General features: G+C 33.3%; 2 protein-coding genes across 3 annotated transcripts; both read left to right on the top strand.

Moving 5' to 3' along the window:
* The first annotated feature begins 1,482 nt into the window (after nt 1–1,482).
* Nucleotides 1,483–11,963, top strand: LOC100779263 (katanin p80 WD40 repeat-containing subunit B1 homolog KTN80.1). Of its 2 annotated transcripts, XM_003545813.5 has the most exons (18): nt 1,483–1,830; nt 2,441–2,571; nt 2,989–3,106; nt 3,434–3,660; nt 3,772–3,874; nt 5,462–5,532; nt 6,084–6,158; nt 6,243–6,386; nt 6,880–7,054; nt 7,582–8,103; nt 8,556–8,612; nt 8,691–8,959; nt 9,669–9,794; nt 10,013–10,087; nt 10,219–10,331; nt 10,532–10,648; nt 10,736–10,804; nt 11,357–11,963. In XM_003545813.5, exons 1-18 carry the CDS (start codon nt 1,806–1,808, stop codon nt 11,415–11,417), a joined length of 2,478 nt encoding a protein of 825 aa, XP_003545861.1. In that variant the 5' UTR covers nt 1,483–1,805; the 3' UTR covers nt 11,418–11,963. The 2 variants fall into 2 exon arrangements, with proteins under 2 accessions (XP_003545861.1, XP_006597408.1); XM_006597345.3 differs by lacking the exons at nt 1,483–1,830; nt 2,441–2,571 and having other exon boundaries at nt 3,429–3,660.
* A 1,808-nt stretch (nt 11,964–13,771) lies between these two features.
* On the top strand, nt 13,772–19,375 carry LOC100804245 (uncharacterized). Its single transcript, XM_003547086.5, has 5 exons — nt 13,772–14,495; nt 16,893–16,942; nt 17,090–17,167; nt 17,359–17,971; nt 18,489–19,375. Exons 1-5 carry the CDS (start codon nt 14,349–14,351, stop codon nt 19,026–19,028), a joined length of 1,428 nt encoding a protein of 475 aa, XP_003547134.1. The 5' UTR covers nt 13,772–14,348; the 3' UTR covers nt 19,029–19,375.
* Nucleotides 19,376–19,678: the final 303 nt, after the last annotated feature.

Raw genomic sequence — 19,678 nt, 5'->3', positions numbered from 1 at the left:
TCTCAAACATATTTTCTTAAAAAAATGATAAACTTACAAATTTAACTTAAGATCTTTGTTGTCTAAACACTATTAATTACATTTTTTTTCCAGTGCAACACAAACCCGTCTTTGCTGGTTGCTCCACCGGAGCGAATCTCCTCAATTTATAAAAAAAAATTCATAATCTTAATTTAAATAAATAATAACTGTTCTATTAAAATTAGTAGTTAGGATGAATTTTACCAAAACTCGTCATTTCATTAAAGTTACAAACTACTTTTCAACCCTAATTTCATTCTCTTTTTCCAAATCAATTTGTTGTAACAAGATAATTTTTAAAAAATTGACAACGAACAATCAAAAAAAGATACGATTACTTGGAAGTTGTGATAACTTTTGTGACGGATTTACAAAGGTTAGTGACAAGGGATGAACAAGTTTTCAAAAAACGACACGATAACTTCGGTTTTGTGTGATGGTTCTAGCGAATAGAAAACGTGACCGTCACCGTGACCAAAGAGCGACACCGATAAAGTTTCATTATAAGACACCTACGGCGACGACCAGAGGGCGTGTCGAATCCAATTTCTGGTATGATTTCCTCTTCTTCTTTTTTTATTCATTGCTAATTCAATAAAATAAATAATTTTTCTCTATTTATGAATAGGATGACCATTGATTATTTTATTATTATTGATAAAGTTGATTTTTGTAGTTTTTTAATTTTGAGAAAATTAAAGAAAGTGAAAAAAAAACAATGGACAAATGCTAGCCATCAATGAAATATGCATTTATCAATTGTTCTAGTGTATTCTTTTTTATCTAGACTTGTCGATTATTATTCTAAAATGAATTATTTCGAGAACTAATTAGTTTAATTAAGTTGAAGATTTTGACAGTGTTTGATGGGTATTTTTTTGTGTTTTCTATTAGGATGAAAAGGTGGTCATAATTGAAATTGTTTTTGTTGTCATAGGACTAAAATTGGTCTCTATAGAAGCTTTTCTTTTAACTGCAAGTTGTGTCAAGGAGAAAAAACTTTTTGTAGTGAAATGAGATTTTTGGAAGGGTTTAAAATTGCATTAATATTGTAACCTGACAAAGATAGAAAACAAGAGTCAAGATGAGCAAGATTCCAACACGAGAGATTTTTTAGTGGATTTTGTTCAAAATCCGTGAGATATGCTTATATGGAAGTTTAAGATGAAAAATTTATTAAGAAATTTTTTATATTGAAATGAGTTGAAAAAGGAAGTTACATAACAAAGTAACTTTTCCATTTCAACATTTAACGTGACTTAAAAAACATGTAAAGTAAAAATGTGATATAAATTTTAATTCAATAATTATTATTTATTTAAATTGAGATTCTATTTTGTTTTATAAAGGAGATCCTTGCTCCACACATAATTAATGTTAGAGAAGAAATAATAAATATTTTTTTAAAAAAAAGCAAAAGGAAAGAAAGTATTTATTGAGAAAAATAAATTCCTAGTCATAATTTTCATTCCCCGTTCTCATTTCTCACTGTTGAATCTGAATTCTTCTTCTTCTTTTTATTATTATTTTGAAACCATTTCTCATCTGACACATCTAATCCAATTCCTACCTTCCGCTTCGGATTTCCATCTTCACCCACCGAAGAATCTCTTTCTTCTTCTTCTTCTTCTTCTTCTTCTGAATCGTTGTGGAGTAGTAACAGGTGGCAGCACCAGCAGGGGGAGCCATCTTTGGAGTAGACCCAAGTTCTGAATTGATTCTTCAGTTAAGAAAGGAATTTCATTTCGGCTTCTCAAGCTGGTTTCTGAGGTGCCCAACAAAAAATGGCAAAGCGTGGATACAAAATACGTATCCTTTTTTTTTAAGACAGAAAAAAATCAAATAAATGTGTTTTGCTAGAGAGAATGCTTGTCTGGAACTGTTTTTGGTTGTTTTTATTTTAAGAAAAATAAATTAAAATTATTTACGTGTAGCCGAGTTTCTATTGAAGTCTAGGTTAGGTGTTTTTTTATTGCTTCAAAAGCTTTTTTTTTTTTTTTGGATTTTTTCTTCTCATTCTACCTTTTGGTTATCATGTTATGGGAGAGGGCAAGGTGGGATTTGGTGTGTTTGTTTTCTGGGGAAAAAGAAGTGATGCAAATTTTGGACGTTATGGTGATTTTCTTTTTCTTTTTTAACATTTTTTTTCCAATTGGTTGCCAGGAAATTGTTGCAGAAGTTAAAGGGAATTTTCAAGGTTTTTTTTTTTTTTTTTTCCGTCCCCTATCTGCACACATTCTTGTTTCTCTCTGTGATCTTCTGGAAATCGGATGTTGAAAGATATAAAATTTTGATGTTTTAGCTTAAAGGGTGTTTTTTTAATTTGTGGGGTCTTAATTTATTTATTTACCTCTTCAATCTGTTGTTGGCTGTGTTGAGTGTATTTGATAATGTGAATTCCTTAGCCAATAAACTGTAGAGGAATTTGTGGCTCATTCAGCAAGCGTCAATTGTTTAAATATTGGAAAGAAGGCGTGCCGTCTTTTCATTACAGGAGGGGATGATCACAAGGTCAATCTGTGGACAATTGGCAAACCAACTTTTTTAACGGTCAGTGCCATTGCTGTCTTTGTTTTTCTAGCATTCTAGTTAGGATATGGCTACTGCTAGATCATTCACCATTGATCAGGCCACTTTAATGGAGGGTCTATTTCTATTGTCCCATACTTAATTTGCAATTGCTATTGTAATATACTGAAGGATTTGCTTTTAGTTTATTTTAAGTTGTAAGTTTTGTTTTCCTTACTTATCTGTTTCACATTTTTGGCATTGCCACTATAGGAAGGATACTGCGAAACTGGGATTTACTACCATATTTAGATCATAATAATATATCATCTGTAATATTTTTCCTGATTGGATTCCCCATTATGAGTTGTGTGTGACTTTCTTTTGATGGCAGTAGTGACAGGTGGCATGTGTATAACTGTGACCTAACAATGCTTGACTTACTGTAAATATATGCAGAGCCTATCCGGTCATACTAGTCCAGTTGAATCTGTCGCATTTGACTCAGGAGAAGTGTTAGTTCTTGGTGGAGCATCGACAGGTGTGATAAAGCTTTGGGATTTGGAAGAAGCAAAGAGTAAGTCAATTAGTCCACTCTACTGTGGTGAACTTAGGCTAATATTATAATCTAGAATGATGTTTATTTGTGGGGCATTAGATTGTAAACTAGAGAAATGAAAACTGGATGATCATAAATAAATACTTGATTAAAGAATTATGAATTTGGCAGTTTGGCTATATACCTTGCTTGCATAACTTTATAAGGGATTCCATAAGTACTGCTACTGTTGCTGATTTTGAAATATTAAAGCATTTTTCAATTCTTGGTCACCATATAGGTTCCCACATTTGAAAATTTATCGGTAACACTTCTAATATATTTGTTATTGTTCTTGAAGTATAGTGGTTCGCACTGTTGCTGGACACAGATCCAATTGTACTGCTGTTGAGTTTCATCCCTTTGGTGAATTTTTTGCATCTGGCTCCATGGACACTAATCTAAAGATTTGGGACATCAGAAAAAAAGGATGTATTCATACATACAAGGGTCATAGCCAGGGTATCAGTACTATCAAATTCACTCCAGATGGCCGTTGGGTTGTTTCTGGTGGATTTGATAATGTTGTGAAGGTAACAATATGGACATTCTTAGATCCATGATGCTATAACATGCAATGTAGATTTTAATGTACGCAATTTTTATACCAATATATCATGAATCTGCCTCACTACAATGTATAGGTGTGGGATCTAACAGCTGGGAAGCTCTTACATGACTTCAAGTTCCATGAAGGACACATTAGGTCAATAGATTTCCATCCGCTTGAGTTTCTTCTGGCTACAGGTGATTTACTGACTTTTGAACAGTTGAAGCATTTAAGAGTTAGGGCCGTTAAAATCTAAAGTATATCTTAAAAAAAATAAGGTAGAAATTTTATGGAAATTTATTTGAAGAGTTTTATGGCAAAATCTAAACGGGCACTAGTGTCATACTTTAGTATATTTAGAATTTTTGTTAGGTCTTGGGTTCAATCTTATTTGAAATTTGACGAATTCAAACCTTAAACCTGTGATCAGTGTTTACAGTTTTGATCATTCATGACAATAACAATGACATCAGTACAATATAATTCACATTTTATTCTTTATTTTCGTGGATGGATCATTTACTGCTGACCTTAGTAATGAGCAGTAGACTATGAGCTCCCAAAACTTCCTGTTAATTTTAGATGATCTGAGAAAGCCAGTATAAAGTACTAAATGACCCACTTTTTTGTTTATTCTTTCTCAGACCTTTGTTAGATCCATAGCTCTTCCAATACAGATTGACTTCAGTCTTGGACATTTCTGTAACATACTTTAACATGCTGTTATAAGAATCTGTGGTGGATAAGGTTTTCACATCTTTGCTAAGTTTGCACAGATGGATCTTTCACTGCCGACGTAAGTAATGAGCAGTAGACTCAAATCTTGAAACTCAATAACTTTTTGATGATCAAAGTAACCCAAGCTAGAGCACTGAAGTATAAATGGTTTCGTTAACATCTGCCCTGAGGGTTGATTTTAAACAATTAAAACCAGAAACTTTTTATTGAAAAAAAAATTACATGGAAAAACAAATGTGCAATATAATAAATGCTTTCTTTTTTCCCCAATAAAAACTTTCTGCTTTTATATAAAATATTTAACATGCTGCTACATGAATCTTTCGTGAATAAAGTTTTAATATATGCAGTTGTTGAACAGTGAAACGAGTGGTGTGGATTCCCAAAATGCCAATTTAACAAAAACCTAAAACTTTTAAGTTTTAACTAAATCTCTAGCAGTGGCTGCCAAATTTTTTATCACTTTCATAAGTTTTGAAATAACTCAAGTGCATGAATTTACATTAGTATAGTCCAGTTCAGGGTTAACTTCTAGGTATTGAAAATTTTCCTCAACCTAGTTAGACAAAATTAATTAAGATAAAAATTAATAAAATAGAAATTCTAACAGCAAACAAATATTAAATCTAATTAACCAACTTTAAATTGACTAAGGTTTATAATCTGCCTATTTTAATTCTAATTTCATCTAGATCAAATATCTCATACCCAGATATTTATTTATAAAAAATAAAAAATATTCAGATATTATCACACTTTTGTCTCAGGGATGTGAAATGTGTTGTATGGTTTTGCAAAGTATCAATTGTAATGTATTCTATAGTTGTGTCTTCTCGACCTCCAAAATCTCTACAAACTTATTGTTTGTATAAATTTGATGTTAAGATGTCCCACATTGGATAGGAATATGGCTAAAGTACATTGTTTTAAGGCCTGTGAAATCCCCCCCTCCTGAGCTAACTTTTGGGGTTAAGTTAGGCCTGATTTATTTCTAATATATAAGTCAATGAAAAAGCACTTACTGAAATTCACAAACTGTTTTGCAGGTTCTGCAGATAGAACAGTGAAATTCTGGGATTTAGAAACCTTTGAATTGATTGGATCTGCTAGACGCGAGGTATCTAAACTTTCTGAATCTTTCTAATTCTGCTTAAAAGGAAACAATTATATCGATTTATGCCATAATTTGTGCTTGCATATCTGTCTGTTCTCTCTCTTTCACAAAATCTCTAGACATGTTTTGTACTACCCCTAAGTACTAACTTCCATGATAACTCTTTGTCAACTAGTATGCTGAATCACCATTCTTAACACTTCTTTCCAGTTTGTCATCGCATTGTTGTTAGTTTTAGATAAGTTTTTGGTCAAAATTTTTTAATGTAGTTATGGACAAGAACATCTCTCCATTTTCTGCATTTGTCAGGGTTAAATTTTTATTTTCTATAACCTGCAGATTCTAGTGTCTTGTCTTAACTAAAAGCTTATAGATTCCTAAAATGATCTGGTATTCTATATAGTGCCATATATGTATCAAACTTATTGCTTTTGAAGCATGCCTAACTGTCCACAATGCCAAACACAAGCACAAGTGTGGTGCACACACACACACATTTTTGATAAATATTAATTATATTACTTTTCTGAATTATATCATATTACTTTTGTAAGGCTACTGGGGTACGCTCAATAGCTTTTCATCCTGATGGAAGGACCCTATTTACTGGACATGAAGATGGTTTGAAGGTAAAAAAAAGTTAGATTATATAAATTATTAATGCAGCATGTGGAACTGATTAAAGATGTCATTTCAATGATGATATATTATAGGTGTATTCATGGGAACCTGTTATATGTCATGATACTGTTGATATGGGATGGACAACACTTGGTGATCTTTGTATTCACGATGAGAAACTTTTGGGGTGCTCATTCTACCGAAATTCTGTCGGAGTCTGGGTAGCAGATATATCGGTAGGATCCACTATTATCAATTTAGGTTATTGGTTTCTTTTACTTTTTAATTTAAACATTATCTATCTGTTATAATTATAGATTTAGCTTTTTTGTGATTGTGAATTTGTACTTATAAAGGCTGTGTAATGCCATCACTTGTGCCCTGCTTATGCCAATACTGAAATTGGGGAAAAACTAATAAACTTGAAAACAGAATTCTGGCACATATACTGAAGTACGTGGTGCAATAACACTCCAGGTTTGCATGAGAATAAATCTTTTTTTCTACCATTGCTCATTACTATTGTCGGCTACCAATCCTAGTGATTGGATTTATATACTTACTTTTCGATAGTAAATAGATGAGATAATATTTCAGAGAATTTGAGTATTAGCTGTAACATGAGTACTTGGCATCCATTTAGTGTGTGAATGAAATATATTTTGAGATGGATGTTTTATTCTTTATTTTCTGTTAGCCATATTCTGACTAGTAGTTTCAAAATTTCAGCTTATTGAGCCATATGGTGCTGGCTTGGATCCCAAGAAAAATGAAGGCACAGAACAAAAACTTGGTCTTCAGGGAAGTAAACTGGAGAAAGTAGAAGTTAATGTAGGACCAACCTCTGGGTTCCGCAGCATGTCTCCTGATGAGTCAAAGGAGATAAAGAATATATATATTGACTGTAAGCCATTGTTTTTTTTTTTCCTTTTGTCTCTCCTTAGTTGCTCTTTGGAAATTGAAATTCTGTATTATAAGTTGCACTGTTATTGCCGCATTTGATGGCGGAGTGTTGCTGCATTTAATGCTTTGCAAACACAGATATTCCCTGTTGGTATTGGTTAACTTGATAGACCCTAGTTGTACTGAATCACTGCTCTTTATCTGCTTTAGCCTTCCATCCTTGATAATGTTGATTTAAGTTGGTTTAGATTTGGATTTGTCAAGATTCTGAAACAATTGAGCCCGCAAGATTAATTGACAGGAAGCTGCCATTGCATCAATGAGTTGTTTTAGCAAAGAATATGTTTACAGTTTTGTTGAAATGACTTAAAGTGGATTTAATTTTTATGCTGACATCTAATGAATTTCCTGACATGATGAATGAGGATACATACATAAATACTTGCATAATTCTGGTGTCTGTGTATTATGATTCCTATTGTTTGCCAATTGTGTATCTAATAAAATGCTATTTTCTTCCATATAAAGCTTCTGGAGGGAAGCCAGTTACTTTACAGAGATCAGGGTCTTTAAGTTCAACAAAAGTAGATCTCCCAGAGGAATTCAAGGAAATTTGCAACTTAGGAACAATGAAGCAGAGTCCTGCAACAGGAGCTCGTGTAAAATCAAATGAACAAGCAATTAGAAAATCTTTCATTGCGCCAAACATTGTACCTCGTGACACTCCTGATGGTAAGGTATCGGCAAAATCAGAAAAAGAGACCATCTCCTTTTCAAAGACGAAACCTGGAATGTTACTTAGACCAGCTCATGTACGAAGAGCATCCACTGGCAGATTTGATGTTGATAGGTTTTCAGAAGATGTGAATTCTAGAACTTTTTGTGATACTGCTATTAAATCAGGCATCACAAAAGAACCCAGCTTCCAACTGAATCTAGGATTTCAAAATGAAGTTAAGGAATCTTGTGAAGATAAACATCCTATCAAGAATGTCACAGACAAGTTTGACAAGACTCTATCTCCAAGCAGATTTTCTGAACAAACAAAACGTAAGTTTTTTTATCCCAGCCTATATTTCTAGTTTGAGCCACATGCTACCTTAACCATCTCAAAGAAAGCTAATTTCTAGTCGTATTTTGTTGCTTGCTCTTTCATCATACTTGCAAATATTTATATTTGGCCCCTGCTTTTAAATCTGTCAAGATGTTATGAAATTCTCTGTAGTATAGCTTGCCTTTGATTTCCAACTTCTATTTCCTTTTGAAAAATAGTGAATAAACTATTGGCCAAGATTCTTGACAGACAAGTTCTTTTTAGGGATGTGAACAAGCAGATATTCTGACAAGTAGCTTGTTGAGATTTTGGTTCTGCTTTAGTAAAAGAGCTGAACTGCCATGTATAAAGGTCATTCAAACAGAGATGTTCTGCATACTTTGGCTTATTATTTATGATTGAAGTTGAGTCTTTTGAGTTTACAAGTGATATTCTCATTATATTTCAGGTGACGAATCCTCACCCTGCAAGGAAGAGATTAGTCCAGTTAAATATGTCAATGGAGGTTTGTAATCCCTTATATATGTAACTTTATATTTTATAAAAGCCACTGATAATTGAATATTTTTATGTTCTATGGCAGTTGCTGTTGTACGAGGAAGGACCCGGTCATTGGTTGAGAGGTTTGAGCGAAGGGAAAAGATTCAAATTGATGAAGATCAAACTAATGTATTCCTTCCCACAATAAATGAAACAAGAGAAAAAGTTCACAATGAAGATCAAATTAAAGCATCTCCTACACCCACTGCGGTATTCGAGAGGAGGGAAAGAAATCCCTTAAATGAAGATCGAAACAATGTGCCCCCCATTCCCAAGACAATATCTGAAACTGATAAATCTCCTAACACAGTGGTAAAATTCTATCTTGGCTTTAAAAAAGTTTTGATACTAGCAAGTAGCATCTGAGCATCTTCACTGTAGCTTCTATTTTTTTTTTTTTTTTACTGAAAAAAGTGTTATATGTAGGTCAGTATGCCCCAGTTTACTAGGCAATCTATACTTACTAACATACTAAGCTTTAAGCTTATTATGATAGGAAACCCAGACTCAACAAAATAAAGTAAAGAATACAAAATTAGACCTATCAAACTAATGAGCTTTTGCAATAAGCAAGCTCTTTTTTTTATCCAGATTGAACTTTAGTTTAAATGCTATGTTGTAACCAGTATCCACTTACAGCATTTCATAATTGTTGGTTGGAAATAGCTAGACAAATTGTAATTGTTTTAAAAAAAACTATTATCTATTAAAACAGACTCTAACATTGTACATGGTATCATAAGTTTAGGAGTTAGCTTCTCAGATCTTTTCTCTTGAACCTCTATCTGAACGCATCCCTATCTGAATTTGGAACATTGCTCTAGTGTCTTTGCTCTTGTTTCTGTTTTGATTTCTCTGATTTTTACTGTCTTTTCTTCTATAATGTACTAAATAACAAATGAAATATCATATGCCTTGAAAGATTGTGAAAGATCAAACTTAATCGTGCACTCATTTTCACGAATTGTTACTTTGGGGTAGTTCAACTAATTCATGTTTATTCTGTTATATAATTTTGCAGAAAGTTGAGCCTCAAATTTCTAAAGAGGATTCAAACCCTGCAAATGAAGAGGAAATCATTGAAGGTCTGATGCAAACTCATGATGTAACATTAAGTAATCTTCGCTCACGCTTGACAAAGTTGCAGGTAATTTTTGCTAGTTATTAATATTATTTGTTTGCGTGCTTGGTCCTTATTTATTAATACTTGATGTTTCAGTCTGTATTATTCTTAGCCAGGGAACTTATGACAGTGTTAGGCCACATGTCTGCTAAACAGGGCTAAATAAAGAAAATGATGAAAAACTAGAACCATTTATTAACGTCACCGACTGGTTAGTGGTAATAATGTGTGTGCTTTTGTAGGTGGTGCGGCATTTTTGGGAATGTAATGATATTAAAGGTGCTACCAATGCTTTGAGAAAGCTGCCAGATCAATCTGTGCGTATTTTATGAAGTAGTTGTATACCACTTGTTGGCTTATTTTTTGTTGTTTTTTGTACTTTCTAACTTAAAACTTATGGTTTTCTTATTGAATATATAGTCCTGAAAATAATTTCATACTGATGCAGGTTCAAGCAGATGTTATCAGTGTCCTTGTGGAAAAGATGGAGATTTTCACCTTAGATTTATTTTCTTGCTTACTTCCTGTGCTCACAGGCTTGCTGGATAGCAAGATAGAAAGGTAATTGTTTAATATTTTATAGGCTTGAAAACTCATGGTGGGATTTGAACACAGAACCCTATTACTTTCCTCATTTTAACATGCTGTAATATGGGGGCCAATATCTTCCAACAGGAGCTTTAAATATCATGTTTGTTACCATTATTGTCAGCCTATGTAAAAAAACTTGTGATAAACATTTACTCTGTTCTCATGTGCAGACATGTAAAGCTGTCACTGGATATGCTGTTAAAGCTTGTAGCAGTTTTTGGTCCAACAATACGTGCAACTGTTTCAGCACCTCCCTCTGTTGGTGTCGATCTACATCAAGAAGAAAGGTGACCTCCGTTTTCACAAATTATTCGTTTCACTTTCTCATCTATTTTATGTGAATGAAGCTAACTTGTATGAAATCTTGAGGACAGGCGGGAATGCTGCAACAAGTGCTTTATGGAACTGCAAAAGATCCAAATGACTCTTCCAATACTGATACGGTAATCATGCAGTCTTTAATGTTGCTTTCCTGACTAATTATGTAAATTGAAAACAATTTTGTAGAATTATTGTTTTTAATATAGAAAATAAGGGAAGACTCTTGCTGGTCTCTATTTCAGAATTTTGAAAATCCAATTGACATTGAAAATAACATTCTTATGTTGGGAAAAGACAAGTAGCGTATGCAACTATCTATTGAAATAGTAAAAGGCATATTAAAAAATTGCATTTGTGTTTCCCTTTTTGGCAGATTATTCATTTTTCTGGTAATAATTTGCCTATGGTTTTTATCAAGCACAAATCTCAGTTTTCCTAAATAAGTATTGTTTACTTTATAAACACTTTCTTTACATCCCAATCCCATCAAGGTTGTCATTATTTTTTGGTCTCTTCTTTGGTGAGGGACGTAGGGAGGATCCAATTGAATTTAGTAAAATGATGCTCAGTAGTTCTTTGAATACCATGCAACTTTCACTAACATCTCATTCACATGTAGACTCAGAAACCAAGAATCACAGCTTCATTTTTTATTTTTTATTTTTTTGCTGCAGGAAGGGTGGTATATTAGCCAGGTCTGCTCTAGAGCTAAATCTTGTTCTTCAGCAGTCCTAACTGATGCTGATGTTGTACGAACTTAAAGCCAAATTGTGAAGAAGTAACATGGCTCAATATGCTTTTAGGCAGGATTGTGCTTAAAACGTGAAGGTTTCATGTTGGGTTATTGAGATCATAGCCTACAATTTTGTCTTGATGATTTGCTCTATTAGCTGTCATCATCGGCTTTGTTGATGGAAGAGCTCTATATCTAATATGTTTGGGAGAAAGTTCTTTTACTTCATCTTAAGAGTTAAGGTGGAAGCAGCCATCTGAGGATCTTGGTCTTCCAACAGTCTTGAAGGCTTTGTGTCCATAACTTTCACTGATCTTGGCTATTGCTTGTATGTATTTTTTTTTTTAATTTGTTTTCTGGTTCTTACCGGTAGTAAACTAGTAGTGATACCGACCCAAAGTGGGGTTTGGTGCACCTTGGTCACTGCTTATAATAGTGACTATCAGCATTTGTATCAATCTGATGTATGTAGTAGTAGTCATGCATATTTCTATGTATATCTCATGTTCTATGTTCAATGAAATGGATCTTCAATTTTTTTGTTCAAACTGCTCCAGCTTCTGTTGATTATAGTGGCTACTATCTGTTCCTCCAGGACTATCATGTTGAAATCATGTCCATTGTGCTTATTTTGTTGTCCTTCAGGTAGATTAATGTTATTGGACCAAAATGGTTTCGGATTCCCTTAAAATAAAATTCAAATTACTACGAATTGAGACAAGACTTTTAAGAACATAGGTAAGTCACTAAAGCTAAGCAGTAGTTGGACATTGGATTAGACTACATTCTGAAGTTGTATACTATAGACAATTCCACGTCATCATATCATTGAAAATTTCATACGACAGGCAATCCTACGTCATCATACTATGGTGTCAACTTATTAATTGATATTATAAAATTCTACATTGGCATTTGGCAGTATATTAAAAATAATTTCTTATTGTGTTTATCTCAAAATAATACTTGCTATTATTTTGTTCGCGGAAGAAAACATACAATAGAAAAATCACATTCGACCAAATTAAATTAATCAAATAATAACATATACCTAATTACTGTCATATTTTTAAGACGGTGAAAGCCTTGGTGATTAAGGGTCTGTTACGTTGGTCCAAAGTCCAAACTGGTCTTGTATCATTCGCTATGATCATATTTTTGGTCTTTGTTTTATGCAACTTTGTTGGTTATGTAAGCCATGCAAATGAGCTTCATTTTAACCCTTGATAGTGATTGGCAATTAAGTTTATTTTATTTATTGGTCAAGACGGCTTCTAAACTCTAATGCTGTGGTCATTAGAAAAATGAAAAAAAAAAAAAGAGGCACACAGCAAGTTATTTCAGGGTAAACTCCAATGTGGATGATGTTTAGTGTTCAAACTGACACGTGGCGTGGGAGATGCCACGTTAAACAACGCAACTCCTAACATTTCCACTGGCATAACATTGAGTTGGATTTTGTCGTGCCAGATTAATCACTCCACGATTGAACAAGTTTTTTTTTTTTTAATATGTTAAATGATGATTTTACTTCTTTACCTTATGTTTTTGCCAAGTTTAATCATTCATCATTTAAAAAAATTATTTTAATTCTTTATCTTATTTATTTTAAAAAATCACTCTAATCTTTTATCTTTTTTAAAAGATTCAAAATAGTTTCTCAACTATTTAAATATATTTAAAATAATATTGAGTGTTATTTAGAGGATAAAATTAAATATATTAAAATAATTAAGAGATTATTTCGAATATCTTAAATAAAATAAAGTACTAAAGTGAATTTTTTTAAAAATAAATAATTATTTGAATTTGTAAATAAGATAAATGATTAAAACAATTTTTTAAAAAGATAAAACATCACCAAGAAAGAAAAAAAAGATAAATGATTAAAATAAGTATTTAGCCTTTTATATATTATTGTCTCTTTTAGTTGAAACCATACAAGTGCGATCAAACACATTGAATAATTATAGAAGTGCCAAAAAAGAAAAAAGCATCCCATAATTTTTCTTGTAAAATCTAACAAACCAGTTCTTGTCATTATATTGACCTTGATAACAAAATTTCTCCATCCTCAATCTTAATATGGCGCTATCATAACACGTACACAGGACCAACCACGAGAAACACAAAAACCCATCATAAAGCAAAACATAGCATTAAACAACTAAACCAAAGCATGTAAATTATGAAGATGGACAAATCCAAAAGCACGTTCTAATATTAGTTTTCCACCCTTCCCCCACTAACAAAAAGCTCGCAATCTATAAAAACAAAAAAGTCATCAATTAAAGAATATAGAGAAAGTGGTGGAGGGCATAATCGTTATTTGGCACGAAAATTCCCCCTATAAAACACACCACATATGGAGAGAGAGAAAATAAGGGTAGAGAGAGAAAGAGAGGACCCGTAATTAGGAAAATACAATTGTCAATTGTTTCATCATCCATTATTTTTTCCGATTTGCTTATGATGTTGTTGTTTTCTGTTGAGATCTTCTCACTTCAAAGTTGAAACCTTTCTGTGCGCAACAATTAGAATCCCTCAGCCCCTCGTCTAACGCATACTCTGTTATCTAAATTTGCATTCTTTTACCCAACAAAACCAACCCAAAAATTATAACAAAACATAACCTCTCAGAAAACCACCTTAAACCGGAAAAAACCACTATTTCCCCACAATTTTCGCCGGAAACCCGCTATTGTGCCTTGTCCCTCCATACCCACGTCACCGAAACCGGTTTTCCGATACCCAAAAGCCTCTTTTCTGGCCCCAAGTCATTTTTATTCCGTCTTTGACGGGTTTTTTGGTCGCCGGAAAGTGTGGTGGCTTTTTCAAACGAGGGCGGCGTTTACTAAATTGAGCCTGGTGCGTAGGATATTAATAAAAAAAGGTTGTTGTGGTTTTGGTCAGAGGCGTACACGTGTACGGTGATGGGAACGGAGGTGATGGGGAGGTGGGGCACCTGGGAGGAGCTCCTCCTTGGTGGGGCCGTTCTCCGCTACGGAACCCGGAATTGGAACGTCGTCGCCGCCGAGCTCCGGGCACGAACAGCTTGTCCCTACACCATTACTCCTGAGGTAAAAAATAAATTAATCATTCAATTAATAAATTTGATTTTTCTTTCCTTATTCTCTCCATTTTTTCAAAAATAAAATAAAATTCACTTGCATTCATTCAATATTATATACTTTTAAGTTTAAGCCCGAAATTCATTGCTTATTTATTGTTTTTCATTAATGGGATATCTTCTTCGATAAGAATGATATAAAATCGAAGCAATTAATATTTTATGAATATATGTAAAACATATTTTGATAGTAAAAAAATTACTTCATGGATTGATGTGAAAGATTTAGAAGAATTTTCATTTTGATTATTTACATTTTTGGTAGGAGTTGATTTCAGCATTATGGCAAAGGAGTTTGTTTGTATGTAGAAAAAAGGGTTTTTTTTAATAAAAAGGTAAATTTCATTGTATTTGTTAAGTTGCCCCCGCACGGTCACAGAATCTTCCAGGTCATTTTTTTCTTATAAAATAACCGTTGCTGATAGTCTTTCTAGTCGATGACACATTTGTAAGGAAGGGCCTTTTTTTTTTATCACGGGGTATAAATGGAAATCCAAAATCCTAGAAAGTAAAGATAAAGAGTAAAAATCAAAAGCAGGTAGCTTAGCAGTTAGGAAAATGAAATATTCATATTCAGGCAATTTTCTTTTACTTTTTTTGTGTATTTTTTTAATTCTATGGCACAACCATTACGCGGTCGTGACTCGTGGTGAGCCATCGCTGACTCGATTTCGTAGCTTATAAGTTATGATTAATTCCTATCAAACTAATAAATAGGTTATTCGTTAAAAAAAAAATAAAGTATGATGAATTATTAGTCAGCGAATTTTTAGTCGGTTTTATGAGCCGTTATAGAAAACCAAGGATTGTTTTAATCAAAAATAGAAAAGAAAATAAACGATTGTAACTCCAAGCCAATAGCAAGTCTTGGACCTTGCTAAGTAAAGAATATTATTAACTATAGATAAAGATAGTACATAAAAGAGATGGTTCAAAAATAGAAAAGAAAATAAACGATTGTAACTCCAAGCCAATAGCAAGTCTTGGACCTTGCTAAGTAAAGAATATTATTAACTATAGATAAAGATAGTACATAAAAGAGATGGTTAGAGTGACGATTCGGTGGATGACACGTGTCATGTATAGAATGGGTGGCATCCACGTGCCAATTGTTCTCTATAGGTGCTGATCACTTAGTCTAAATGCGTTACACATTCTAGTACATCATGACTTCCGCATGGTCACTGAGGTGCCACACATCCTTTTTCTTTGTTTGTTCTATGATATGTTAAATGGTAATAACCAATTATTTCTTTTATAATTATGCTAATCAGCATCAGCACATGCATGACACACAAATCGTGATTAGCATGTCCATTTTGGGTAAAATGCCCAGAGGTTTGAAAAAATTGCTTTACTAGTTGATAAATAATTTTGTCAATGGCCAAACCACACTTCTGTGCTTGCATGTCTGTGTTTGACTCACTTTGCGTAATTAAGTACTAGCTGATCTTGTGACCTTGTCATTCTGGCGTTGATAACTTCAACGCTAACCAAATAGTTCAATGAAGGGAGCACAATAAATTTAGGTGTGAAACTTGCACCTTAAAATTATTGTACAAGAATATACTTTTTTTTTTAATATTATTGATATGGAGTATTCACTGATTTGATAAGTAGATTTTGTGGGAAAATTAAATCTCTCAACTATCAACTTGTTGGTTGTACGAAAAGTATACCATGCCTTATATGGCAGTAACTGATGGGTTTCGTTATTGACTATTTCTGTATCAAATCATCAATGATATCATTAAAAGCATTACATTGATGGCAATTAAACTACTGACTAAATCTCCATTTTTGTCTGAGATTATCAGTGTTGTCTCTTCAGTCCCTGATTTTGCAAAATCCTTAATTTTGCGAGTCTTTTTTTTTTTTTCATTTTATTTTTCATCATCATTTTGTAAAGTCGCTTACTATAATGAGAATATTGTAAAGTTAAGGACAAAAATTATTGATAAGAATTTTGAGATTTGTTAAACTGCAACTTAGTTGGGATTTTTTTATTCGTAGGAGGATTTGTAATAACTCAATATCTTAGTTGTTCGGGTTTGATTTGCTTTTGCTTTTTTTTTTTTTTTTTTAGTTTACAGTTACAAAAATATCATCTTATCTTTTTTGCAATATTTGTTGTTTCTAATATAGTATTACAAAAGAAATGAAAATTAAGATATCATTTTTATAATTATAAAAAAATGTCAAGTAAAAAAAATCAAATACCACCATAAGTCAGATTGGGCTTTTCAATTAAATAAGAAATGTTTGATTTTCTTCATACTTATCACAAAAAAAGTGAAAAAAAATTACTTGGTGAATATTAATTATAGTAACGATATTATTTTTGTAGGTCTGTAAAGCCAAATATGAAGACTTGCAACAGCGGTACACTGGGAACAAGTAAGTAGAATACATTTCTTTTAAAAAAAAAATCCCAAGTTTTTAGTACATGTTTTCTGGCTTGAGATTTAATGAAATACTCTTTGAAGATTGCACTGCTGAAGTTGTGTTGTATCTCATTGAATTGTGGTAAAATGTCATTCTCAGGGCTTGGTTTGAGGAACTTAGGAAGACTAGAGTAGCAGAGCTGAAAAGAGCTCTGGAGCTGTCTGAAGATTCAATTGGGTTAGTTCCATTTTATTTTTCTCTTCAAGCTCAGATTTTTGTGAGAAGACAACAAAGTATTCATTCTTAAATACAGATCTCAATTTCTTTGTTTTTTTTTTTTCTTTACCTTGAATGAAATATCCATTGGAATTGTTGGAAAACTAGTATACTTTTTTTGGGTGTAGTTTACTAAATATCTTGGTTCCCAGGTCTCTCGAATCTAAACTCGAAAGCCTCGAGGCTGGAAAGAATGAGAAAAAAGATGATTGTCATGTTGACAAAGGATCAGCTGGTCCAAAGTTACATGTAGCTTCACAGAAATTGGAAAGAGTTGAATCTTCCACTAAAGAGACATCAAAGGATGGGCTATCCGCTGGGAGTTTCACACATGAAACCAGGACAAACTGGTCTCCTGAATGTCCAGTTCCCGCAGGGTTTGCAGAAGATATGGAGACTAAGCCCGAGGTTTCACACTCCACTGAGCAGGCCAAAGTTTTGAATGTAGATGAGTTGACACGTACTATATATGAAGGACAAGGAGGAAGTTTTAAAAAACGGAGAGGGAAGAGGAAGAGGAAGGACTGTGGCAGAAATATGAAGGAAGCAAGTGTTGGGGAAAGTGACTTGTTAGATTCGGCTGATGTTGTGTCATGGTGTAAAGAAAGTTCTACCAGCAACTGTGGTGAAGTTGCCAAATCATGTGGTGTAGATGATCAAAATAGGAACTTGAAAAAGGATAGGGTGGAAGACATGATGGAGATTTTGGATTTTATTTTTGAAACTAAAGGTGCTTCGGCTTTCCAACGCAGACTTGATAGTCAGGTATGTGTAATTAAAGTCTCATTATTCCATCTTTAGCTAGTTTCTGAGTTTTTTTCACCATAAAGCCTTTGATGATAGGTCCATTAGTTTCATAGATGCAGATGCACTGGATTTAGTAAGCTACTCTCAGACAAATGGATTTGGATTTTTACGTAGTGGCTTGTGATAGTAGTTTGTTGTTCTCTAGGGTGCATTTGTTCTAGTCAAAATACGAAGGTCCTCCAGTTTGGCAAGTATTTGGCAGTAGGACTGAATATAAACTTCACTAACCTTAACTGTTTCTACAATGTACTTACAAATGAAATTGAAACTACTAATTACTCCATTTTCACTCATACATATATTACACCTCATCACATCAAATTTTACCTCTCCTTCCTACCATTACCAATCACACCATCACGAGGCATATGTAGAATTTGCATACCTTTGCATTTTTTTTTTGAAACTGTTACAAGTGGAGATCCGAGGCATTAAGTAGTCATTAAATGACTTGTGCACTACTATTTAACAACAGAAGAGAGGAAGGTACAAGAAAATGATCCTGCAACACATGGACTTTGACACTATAAGGTCAAGAATTAGCAGCCAGACAATTAAGTCAAGTGTAGAACTTTTTCGGGACTTGCTCCTACTTACTAACAATGCCTTAGTCTTCTACTCCAAGAGCACTCGCGAATACAAAACTGCTCTACTGCTTAGAGGCATTGTCACCAAAAAAATGAGGGAAAGTTTGAAGGGTACGAGCAACAAAGCCACCACTCAAGCTACTAATTTTCCTATTAAATTACTTGTGCATAATCCTCATGTGAAACCAAGAAGTGTACGGCCAGGCAACAGAAAAATAGTTGCAAAGGCAGTTGGTGGCAAGAACTCTGCATCTGGGGAGTCACATGGAACTAAGAAACCTAGTAAAGTTGATTCTCCATCCTCAGTGGAATCCTTAACTATGAAGAAAAAAGGTTTTGGTAGACCAAAAAAGGTTGGACGTGGGGCTGCTGCAGGTCAAAGGCCTGCAATGCCAATGAAGGGAAAGAAAAGAGTTAGGACTAAGTGATAGTGCTTTAACCAATAGGTTTGTATGTACAAAGTTTTTTTCCTTTTTGGTTATATAGTATTTTTTTTTTCCTTTAATGAAGCACTTAGTCTCATGCAACAACCAAAAGGAACTTTGAGTTTGATAAACTGCAGAGGGAAACTAACTACAATATATGAAATAGTTCCAAACTATAGTAACTAATATGGAGAAGTTTCCAATGGAAGTAGTCACTCCTTTTCTTTTTATTTTATTTTATTTTTATTTACAGCATTTAAATGTTGCTGTAAATTGTAAGTACGAATTTTGATTGTACCAAAAGTGCACTAATTTTGATGGATGAGCATGTTAACGCGGGTGATTAACTTGATTTAGTGTTGACCTTATGTTGGTTCTTGATTGATCAAAATTTCATGTTAGTACTACTTTATTGATTAAATATTTTATTAATCGAATATATGGCACAACAATTGCTTGAAAAATAATTATTAGAGCACAAGAACAACAACTGGCAGACTAAAGTTTATCATCTATCTCAACTAGTTCCTTACCTTGACCTATTTACTAAGTTATTTAATGCATCAAATACTAGTAGGCGTGGAAATAGTTTGGGACAAGCAAGATTGCTTAAGTAGGTTTGACCTATTTAAAGAAATTAAGACGCAAGCCAA

This window comes from Glycine max, chromosome 15 (genome assembly GCF_000004515.6).
Source record: "Glycine max cultivar Williams 82 chromosome 15, Glycine_max_v4.0, whole genome shotgun sequence".
Lineage (NCBI taxonomy): Eukaryota > Viridiplantae > Streptophyta > Magnoliopsida > Fabales > Fabaceae > Glycine > Glycine max.
Note: the sequence above shows the minus strand (reverse complement) of the source record. Positions and strands in the feature narration are given on the sequence as shown.

Coding starts and splice junctions, on each gene's coding strand:
- LOC100779263 (XM_003545813.5), top strand. CDS start 1,806: ATGGCAAAGCGTGGATACAAAATAC. Junction 8,613..8,690: donor AGTTAAATATGTCAATGGAG/GTTTGTAATCCC, acceptor GTTCTATGGCAG/TTGCTGTTGTACGAGGAAGG. Junction 10,088..10,218: donor GAAAGCTGCCAGATCAATCT/GTGCGTATTTTA, acceptor ATACTGATGCAG/GTTCAAGCAGATGTTATCAG.
- LOC100804245 (XM_003547086.5), top strand. CDS start 14,349: ATGGGAACGGAGGTGATGGGGAGGTGGGGCACCTGGGAGGAGCTCCTC. Junction 17,168..17,358: donor CTGTCTGAAGATTCAATTGG/GTTAGTTCCATT, acceptor CTTGGTTCCCAG/GTCTCTCGAATCTAAACTCG. Junction 17,972..18,488: donor AACGCAGACTTGATAGTCAG/GTATGTGTAATT, acceptor ATTTAACAACAG/AAGAGAGGAAGGTACAAGAA.